Source organism: Sparus aurata, chromosome 7 (assembly GCF_900880675.1).
Source record: "Sparus aurata chromosome 7, fSpaAur1.1, whole genome shotgun sequence".
Lineage (NCBI taxonomy): Eukaryota > Metazoa > Chordata > Actinopteri > Spariformes > Sparidae > Sparus > Sparus aurata.
The window spans coordinates 1899886-1909923 of record NC_044193.1 but is presented as its reverse complement, the minus strand read 5'-3'; the positions used below and the strand labels follow the sequence as shown (position 1 = coordinate 1909923).

The 10038-nt window shown below is 44.6% G+C and overlaps 2 protein-coding genes across 4 annotated transcripts in view; both read right to left on the bottom strand.

Moving 5' to 3' along the window:
- Nucleotides 1-10038, bottom strand: part of LOC115585697 (uncharacterized) — a 510933-nt gene that overhangs the window by 282746 nt on the left and 218149 nt on the right. The window lies entirely within an intron of this gene.
- LOC115584956 (PDZ domain-containing protein 4-like) overlaps nt 1321-10038 on the bottom strand; it is a 50353-nt gene continuing 41635 nt past the window's right edge. For all 3 annotated transcript variants that reach the window (XM_030422925.1, XM_030422927.1, XM_030422926.1), the window contains exons 10-18: nt 8995-9506; nt 8612-8798; nt 7255-7690; nt 6364-6787; nt 6199-6266; nt 5754-6100; nt 5460-5600; nt 4775-4887; nt 1321-3152 (exon numbers count right to left, since the gene is read on the bottom strand). In XM_030422925.1, the coding sequence (XP_030278785.1) occupies nt 2912-3152; nt 4775-4887; nt 5460-5600; nt 5754-6100; nt 6199-6266; nt 6364-6787; nt 7255-7690; nt 8612-8798; nt 8995-9506 (2469 nt within the window). In that variant the 3' untranslated portion in view covers nt 1321-2911. The remainder of the gene's footprint in view (nt 3153-4774; nt 4888-5459; nt 5601-5753; nt 6101-6198; nt 6267-6363; nt 6788-7254; nt 7691-8611; nt 8799-8994; nt 9507-10038) is intronic.

The following is a 10038-nucleotide window of genomic DNA, read 5'->3' as shown; positions in this document are numbered from 1 at the left end:
TAGATAGCATAGCATAGCACGGCTAATCACAGGACTTTAAACACTGGCTGATGTAATGTGTTCAATTTATGTGTTTGTCCACTGTTTGAGTGTTAATGTGATCTCAGGTCAGGTTATTGGTAGTTTGCTTTACTAGACGGCTAATTTGAGGTTAGTGGAATGATGCTTCACACAGACTCAGAGTCTCTGCATGCAACTAACCATCCTCTCTAACCTGGCATCTCACACACACACACACACACACAGAGAGAGAGAGATACCTGTATATAGTACATGTTAGTAAGATTGTGTGTTTTCATCTTTGTGTTGAATAAAAGACCTTTGAACCTTCTTGCTGTCTATTTAATATTGTGCAAGAGTGAATGTTGCCAACCTCTACACTGTCAAGAACACCACAATCCTTCAACCATTATTGGCTGTTATGATACATTTGGTTGTAGTTATTAATTTAATTATTAATCAGAGTTAAAAACAATTTATTACCTTTTTATAAGATGATTTAGTAAATTTGCTATGTTTTCCCTTCTTCCAGGGTGGTGCCCAGAGGTCATCTAATGTAAATTGGATTAAATTATTCATCATAATTAATAATTATCCATGATGATTATTAATTATTATTGAAAGCCAAATTTAACCTAAAAACTCCCTTTTAATGTTACATAAACACTACTTAATTGTGTGCCGTGTAATGCAGACCCAACTACAATGGTGCCCCGTGCGAGGCAGGACCAACACGTCTGTGTTGTTATTATCATTCTGCTTTTTAACCTGTAAAGTATCTTTGAGTACAGTTTCTTGCTTTCTCTGCCAGCATGTTGTCTCTCAACTCTTCTTTATCGCCTCTCTTCTGTCGTTTGCGCTCCTTTTATTTTTCATTCTTCTCTGTGGCCCCGAAGAACAATTAGTCTTTACAACTTCCTGTCATTTCTTTTTTTTCTTCTCTCTCTTGGTTCAGTGCTCTCATCCTCCTTCATTACCCTCTTCCTGCTGCCCCCCCATCCTCATCTTCCTCGTCTTCCTTCCCTCCCTGCTGCTCTTAAAACTCCCTGAGCTTGTTACTCACTGGGCTGAACCATCTAATTTTCCCCTCTGTCGTTCTGAACCCTGCATTCAGCCTATTACATATGTTCTGTATCTCTCATCAGTGCAGTGAAGGAGGAGGGATTTAGATCAGTGTCGTCACACTGAGTGGACACAAACATGACAGATTCTCTGCTACTTCTCTGCTCGTGTCCCTGTCTCAAATCAAAGTGCACATTTACTGCCACTGCTGAACACTGAACAAATATTAGAGGTAAAGAAAGACCAGGGAACACTTCATACATTTCACTTCATTTTAATTTAATTTACTCAGCATTTTTTCACATTTTTCACTACAGAAAATGTCTGCACGAGGCTCTGTACACTACACCACTTTAGATTCAAGACTTATGTCCGTTAATCCACGACGTTCAATACTTAATTCATGCATGTTGTAACTCGATATTAATCTCATTTTATACGCGTCCAGCACAACGATGGACACGACCGGCCTTCTGAGGTCCAAACCAACACTGCAAACAATCCTGTCGCCGGGGAAAAAAAGCCCGTAAGCAACAAAATTCAATGTTAAAATGATTTTAAATATAATATAGTAAAAAAAATGTGTTTGAAAGAATGTGGTCATACAGGAAGAGTTCCTCAGAGAAGAGACCCGCGTCTACTCTTAGAATAAAAAGTGTAATGCTTCAGTCAGGTGGTCATGTTACCCCGCAGGACTCTCGAAAGGCATTCTGGGAAAGTGTTTACAAATGACACACCTGTAAATAAAAAGGCAAGTGAGAAGTAAAAAAACCTCCTGTAACAGACTGATCGTCGCAGATCAATGAGCTCTGACAGGGAGATTTAAAATGTGGATGTGTCCTTTAATGTACAAACACTGACTGTTGGTCAATAATACAATCTTCCACTGTTTGTTGTTTTGTCAACATCTGTCTGCCCAATCGTCACTGACATAAATATCTGTACATTCATTGTTGTAATCTGTTAAACCACTTTGACTTTTACCCTGAATCTTCTGAAACTTTTCTTAAATATGAAAACAAACTACGTTAAATTCAAAACTTCTTCTCTCAAAGTTTTTCATCCTATCTACATATTCTGTTGAGGATATCAGTGTCTGTACAGCACGCAGTCGAAGTGTGTCATCACACATCACACATATGCAGTTACTGTCGATGTAATGAAGAAGATTCATAAAGTCCCAGGATCGGCACAAACATCCCACTAAAGTCAGAACACTTTTATGCAGAAGCGCCTCAGATAATGCCGATTAATTATTTTCCATTTGGCACAGAAGAACATCCGAGCTTAATCCTGAGTCCTCCTGGTTCAGAGAAGAGTCTCACTATGGGACATTTTCCTTTCCTTTCACAGATGTTCCTCCTCCTTCAGTGTTTTTACTACATTTGAGGGAACGTCGTACCCAAGAGTGGTTGAAACCCTGGTACATAAAGTGTTTCCTTTACATTGTAGACCTCCTGATCGGGACCCAGTGCAGTTCCAGCAGAAGAGTTAAACAATGGCACCATTTGGTTGCAAAAAAAAAGGACATGAGGTGTTTCAGGTTTCTGCAGGTTTCCAGGGTTATTCCAGATGTTTTCAGTTCCTGCTGCACTTTTCTTCCCTCACAGTCCATCATTTCTTCTTGTCATTCTGCTTGTACTCGCTATCAAAGTCCTTTCAGGGGACAGTTTTAAGCACATCACATCAAAATGTTCTCTTTTCTCCAAAGTGGTTCCCTCTGTCATCAACAGGTTTCATCCTCCTTCCAGCTCACATGAATCTGAAGCATTCATCGTTTTGTTCTTTCAGTTTGTATCGTCACTTTCTTCCCTCTTTTCTCTTCTTCCTCCTCCTCTCTGTCCTCAGATCACACCGTGGTCACAGACAGCAGAGGGTTGTAGATCTTCTTCCCGTCCGGCGACCTCGAGCCGTGAGCCAGCAGCTCCTGGATGGTGATCCAGTTGTCGAGGATGCGGCGATTCCTCTTCTTCATGCTCTTCTTCTGGCTCAGTAGCAGGATGTTGTTGCTGGGGGAGTCCTGTCGGGGGTGAAGCGGGCCGCTCTGGGATGACCGCGGGTTTTCAGCCCCTGCTGATGCTGAGGAGTCCCTGGAAATAATAAAAACAATACAGATTAAGACATCTGTCAGTATTAACAGTACAATCTGTGGAGCTTTTACACATTTTAGTATGCAGCCCTGAATGTTTTGAAAGATTACATGTTTTGAGCATCTTGTTTTCATTGCTTTTAAAAGATTATATGAGCTGGAGAAGATAAAAACGTACCTGAATATTATCTCACTGACTCTCAGAGCTCCTGGGCTCTGTGTTGAAACTGTGTAACTACAAATTTATGCCAAATATTTTCCTTAAATCTGCTTTAAGTTTCATTTTTTCTCTCAACTGACTTCCAAGTATTTTTGACCGATTCCTACAGAGATGCTTTATTCAAACAAGATCAGTATGTTGTGCCGTCTCGTTAACTTTTGCAACTACAACTTCTTTTTCCAAAAAACTGCGATGAAAGTTTGTTTATCTCACAGCGACATCACAACTAATGAATGCAGAGGCACATGAACAAACCAGGACATAAAAACCATTAAAACATAATCAGGTAGCTTAAATCTATTTTCATCTGTTCCATGAAGTTGTCACAGAAATCTAGAGCTGGTGATGAGTAGAGGAGAACAATCTATGAACTCGGTGCAACAGCTCATCTCAGGTTTTATTGCAGGTTTGACAGCCAGTAATTTCTGCTCAGATGATCTACGAGGCCAATAAAGTAGAAGGAGCTGAGCAATATACCATTTGACCACACAAGGCTCTAAAGTCAGCACTGATGTTTTGAGAATAGATGCAGCCAGTAAAGGGAGGATAACATTACTCGATGAGTGAGAAGCCGAGCAGCTTCAACAAAATACTTTCTGTTAAGATTACGTTTTATTTGCAGATTGTTTTCGTGCATGTTTTTATCATCCTGCTAAACCAACTTAACAGCTCTGTGCAGCATCAGGCTGGTATTTATTTCCACCAGGCTCCTCGTTTTGTTCAAAGTTACGTAACCGTTGCCTGATAATGGAGCTGTAAGCGGGGAGTCCTGCCTGAGGGAAACTCTGAGTCAACCAGTGATCTCAAACCTTTCTATGCAAATGTTGCTTCGTTTTTCTGACACTATCGCTTGTGAAATGTTTGCAGCACCAGAAAACTGATCTATGAAGGCTTTGAATTTCAACCTGCAGCCTCACATAAAAAGTGACTTCAGTTCAGAAACAACATGTTACTGAGTGAAGTTCAGTGTTCCTCCTGCACACACAGGTGAGGGGAATGATGCTGATCAACACCTGTCATGGTTCACTGTGTTCAGGCTGCACACTGGGTCAGCCTTTGCTCAACAACCAGCAACTGACACGAGATGATTCGCTGTTTGTTTCAGAATACTGGATTTCCATAAATTAAGTCTGACTGAAGGATTATTGGTTTGGATTCACGAGGACTCAGACTTTGGGATGTTTTTAACGCAGGTAAGAGGATTTTGTTCTTGACATTAATCTTCAGATGTCTCTGAGCTCCTGACAGTGTCAAACCACAAAGAGAACATTCATTTAAAAGCAATAAAACACGTTTTATGTTATATGTTCTTTCAGTGATGTAACCTCATCACCCGTTCTGCAATGGTTGTTTCAGTCAGTCGTACTGTATTTCTTTCTAGAATTAATAGAACTGGACTCTACCTGTCTCCTCTGAGGTAGTCGAGGCGGCTCTGCATCATGAACTCTCTTCTTCGTCGGTACTCTCGAGCTCTCAGCAGCTGCTGCTTCCTCTCCTCTTTGCTCCAGTATCGGCCCTGTTGAAAAATAGTTTGGAAGACTTTATCACTGGTTTAAAAAGCTCTTTGCCACAGTATGTGTGTTGTGAAGCTAGGTAGGTTATAGTCATGATAAAGGTAAATATACGGAAGTCAAATAGGCAGCATGGTGGCTCAGTGGTTAGCGCTGTTGCAGTAGAAGTTAAGTTCACTGGTTGCCCACTGCTTAACTTAAATATTGAGTAATCAAATTCTAAATATTGCAAAATCAGAGGTGAATATTTCAGATTTATTCTCTCTCTCAGTGACTTCCACAGTGTTCCCCCCCGGTGGGCTTTGAAGGTCCTGCAGGGGGACCAGTACATGAAAAAATAAAGTTTTTTGCACGTCCCTGAACGAGTATATAGTTTGGAAGTGATTAGATATAGCAATTGTTTGTTTGTGAGCTCAAAAGCTTCATCATTCTGTCCATAACTGCTGTTTCGACCAGTAACTGACTTTGCCACGAGCTGCTGATTGCGCCACGTTCTCAAACCAGCCTAAATCGGTTTAGTCTCGTCGTATCTGAACTGGGCTTCATCCTCCTCGGTTGCTGTGAAAGATGTGCTGACCTGTTTCATCTCACTGGCAGCGTCGTCGTCAGTTGTCATGCCGCTGCGTTCCTCTCTGATCTTCATGGCTCTGGCCTTCAGGAGACGATCTCTGACTGGTCGCTTTGCCACATAGCGAGTGCCATCGCTCCGGATCTTTACCTGAACACAAAGAGCACGAATCAGCTGCATGTTGTTGAAAGACATGAGCGTTTGATGCTGGATGAAGGATATTTGATTCCCTACATTCATGAGGGAGTCTCAGTTGGTCGGGGTCCTTTTAAAAACACTGTACTGCATCATCAGACCATTTACCTTCCACTCCATACGTTGCGGTGAGGCAGTTGGTGATGAGTGTGTCATCCCGAGCGGTAAGGCCAGTCCTAATCGCGAGGCGCGTGTATGGTGGTCCTCCAGACCACAGGGGGCGCTATTCACGCTCCTGGGGCTGGCTGGGCCGCTGCTGCCCGTGCCCATCCCTCTCTCCTCGCCCTCGGCCCTCGCTCTGTCTCTCACTCGGTCCAGCGGGTCCACCAGGCCCTCAGAGGGCAGGGTCATACAGCTCTGGTACCGCTCCAGTGGTTTGTTGTGGCTGTGGTGTCTTCTGGTGAAATATGGACTGGACTCTGCACTTCCACCTCCGGGCCTGTCGGGGGCTCCAGCTGCAGTGATAATGAATGAGGGGTAATTAATGTACTAAAACGAGAACAAACAACAAACAGAGAGGCAGAAGTAAAGTTTAGCTTCAGAGTTGGCGTACCTCTGGAGCCCCGCCCTCCATCAGCCACACCCCTTCTCGAAGATGACCCCGCCTCTCTGGTCAGAGACCTAAAAGAATAATGTCCAAAAATCATTTCACACAAAAATAGACACACAATTTTACAAAGTTTGAACTAACATGAAGGGTAAAAACACAGAAGGAGACCTGAACTTGGAGGGTGTGGAAGGGGTGGAGCTTGAGCCGTTTGCCAGGTAACCATTGGCTGCTTCGTACTTCCTGTAAGTGCTGGGGGAGAACGAGCAGCTGAGGTTCGAGTGGCGTCTCTCTCTGTCGCGTTCCCGCCTGTGACGCCGCGGCGTGAGGGGGGAGTTCAGAGGGGGGAGGCGAGCGAGAGGGAGGAGAGGAGGCGGTGACATCAGTCGTCTCCCTCCTTCGTCTTCATCTTCCTGGAGAGGCGGGATCTGCTCTGTGCTGACCAGTGGCGTACTCCGGCAGCTCTCTCCGCCGGTGTTGTAGGCGCTGGTGCTGTCTTTGTCGTCGGACCGCTCTCGCTCCGGGAGCTCATTGATGGCTGAGAGCTCGTGGTGATGAGGGTCGTTATCATCGTCATCGTTACATCCATCCAGACCTATAAGGGAGAAACCTTTTTTAATAAATGTATAAACACCTGTAAAGTCAATTAAATCCACACAGTTTGTGCTTCATCTTGACCTGGTCAAAAAACGTTTTATTTGTAAAGTATTCACAGGTTTTCTGACACGGTTTTTTGTTTAAAATACTACAATACATAAAATATTGGCAACAACTTAAATCATTAAATATTTAGAAAATATTTGTAAAGATTGTAATTCTTCTGTGAAACACATTAAAGCACATTAAATCTCCATTTTCTTTCAGCTGAAGCCTTTTTTTTAATCATAAAGCCTGGAGCTGTGACTGGGGTCTCTGGTTGCCTAGCAACCTCACGGTGACACCACAACTTGTCTGAAGCCATAAACTGAAATAAGGTGGATTTTCTCACTTATAAAAAACCAACGGGTCGGGATGACAAGCGTCTTCTCCACACATTCCCATGCCAGCTGTTGTCATGGTTACCTGCTTCAGGAGGGCCCGGTCGCCCGGCGCCGGCTGCCACCGTCTCCTCCTCCATCATCCAGGCTTTCAGGCATCTCTCTCTGAGCTGCTGCATCTTCTGCGCTCGCAGGATGTTGCGGCACTTGAACTCCAGGTGGCGTAACTCCTCCTCGATCAGCGCCATCTCGTGCTCGCTCAGAGTCGCGTTGCAGTTCACGTCCACCACCAAAGAAGAAGGAAGAGCCTCCTGCCCCGCCTCGTTTCTCTCTTCCTGCTCTTTGTCCTCCGCTTCGACGTCATCACGTTCGTTTTTCTTTGCTTCTCTTTGCTGTTTTTCGTTATGTCTCTCGTACTGGCACTTGATCTCCAGCAGCTCCTGGTACCTCTGGCACTCCTCCTCCGTCAGTCCCGGCATCATCATCGTCAGAGGGGGCTGATGGTGGTGGTGGTGGTAGTGCTGCAGGTCAGAGGGCAGAAACCAGCATCAGGCCATGGAGGCTTTTCACTGCTTAGACATTTTTTAGACTAAACTCCCAATATTACATTTCCTGTCACACTCATTTATGTGGCCTATATCAGTCAAATCAGCTTCACACGAGGAAACGTTCGTTAGTTAATAGCATAAAAACAAGAGCAACAATCACATTAGTTATCAATGACCACACATTAGCATTCAGCACAGCGTGGCTAGCATGTCAGGAATAAAGTCCAAATCTCTTAAAAACAACCAGCAAAGTGTCCAAACATCAACCAAACTGAATGTTGGATGAAAGAGAAAATAGGCTTTGAGGAGGATCTTCACTCCGTCAGTCGGTATGTGTCTTCTCTGTTTTTATCTAGAGGCTCCAAACACAGCAGAAGCACTGGACACAGCTCTTGTTGCTATGAGACGACTGAAGTGAAACACTCCAGATGACGCTCGCAGGTTTTTCTTGGTGCTGAAGCAGTTCTGTTGTCATTCAGGTGATAGGAGGTGTTTAAAAGAGTCAAGCTGTGTTTTATTTTAGTTCTTGTCAACAATGTGTTCCTGCGCCCTGCTGGAAAAACCTGCATAGATGCTGTTTTTTCCAGCAGGGCGTCTCTCAAAACTTTCTGGCTTCCTTTTTAAAGTATTCCAAACATTATATATACTTATATATAGTATATATATATATATACTTATATATACTTATATATAATTCATTTAGTTTCATTTTTAGTAAAGTATAGTAAATTCTTAAAACAGCTGCTCGTTCATCAAACGACACTTGAACAGGATTTCTTCGGAACTATTTTCAGCAGTGGATGAATCCACATGTGGTTCAGCAGCAGGTCTTTTTTATAGGATTTGATGAATATTACTAGACGTTTCCTTCAACAAGATCTGAACGTAGTGTACCTTGTGGTGGTGATGGTGGTGGGGGCTGTATGCTGCTCCTCCTGTTCCTCCTCCTGCTGCCCAGTCCAGACCAGGGAGGGAGTCTGAGCTGAGCTGGAGGTCACGCAGGTGGAGGAAAGGAGGGGTGGTGTCTCCTCGGCCGTGCCCAGGACTGGGGCCGAGGCCGGGGCTGGGTCTAGGACTGGGCCTGGGTACCGGAAACAAAGACGGGGGTCGTTAGCATGAAAAGTTCTTCACAGTATTTGTTGTTGGCTGAATTCAGTTTAAAAACGTTGATATTTCACTTCCTTAATGATGAGAAATGGATCAGATCCATAATAGTGAAGAACTGATGGTAGATTCAGTATCTGCCTTCAGTACCGACCCTGATCCCCCTGTCCTACCTGGGGCTGGGTCCTGGTCTGAACTTCCTGGTGCTGCCCGGTGTGTTGGTGGTGTTGGTGTTGCAGGCACTCGTCTGATCACCCAGCAGGTCGTGTTCGGACCACTCCTCGTAGCGGGTGCTGTCGTCGGTCCGGCCCACTCCGCTGTCCAGCTCCTGGCTGTTGGACAGCAGAGGAGCCAGGCTCAGCAGAGGAGGAGGAGGTACAGGTGGGTCTCTGTCCTCCTTCTCTCCTCTCTCTCCTTCCTCTCCATCCTCATCCTCTTCCTCCTCCACATCCACGTCAGCAACTGCTCCTTCTCTACCTGCTACTTCTCCCGGGCAGGCCAGAACAACACCACCTCCTCCTCCTCCAACACCTCCTCCTCCTCCTCCTGCACCCCGGCACAGGCGATAATAACCAGAGAGGTGAGAGGAAGTGATGGAGCAGGAGGAGGCTCGGGGGTTTGGATGGAAGCCTCCTTCTTCCAGAGTCAACTCCATCACCTCCTCTGGATCGACTGGGTTTTCATTCTGGAAGAAAGCAGAAAAACGAATGTGAAAAACCTTGGACCTTAGACCACGACTGTCTGGACCAGGTTGTCTTCCTTCATACCAGTGGAAGCTGGTCAATTATGCAGAAAGTGTTATTTATGCTTCCATGTTTTTTGGCCTCTTGCACATGCTCAGTAGAGTCTAACTCTGTCCAGAGTGTGTTCACTGTTATATTGCAGTTAATGGTGCCAATGCTGCCGTACAGCCTGGTGTCGTGTGAGGTGGAAACATGTTGTGTGCTAATGTTTCTGGTTCGGCTGCGGAGCCACAGCCTGCTGCTACCGAATGTCTCATTTACATAGAAGAACATTATCAAAAATAACGTAAACAACAAAACAAACATGGCTGGTGTCAGTACTCACTGTATTGAGGGTTTCAGCTGCACTCTCTCTGCCATTCTTGTGCAAATAGCTCGCTAATAGCTTTAGCAACATGTCTGCTTAATTGCTTAATTGATTGATACCAAGATGTTAAGATGTCACTGGTTCTGGCAATGTCTTGCACAAACTGT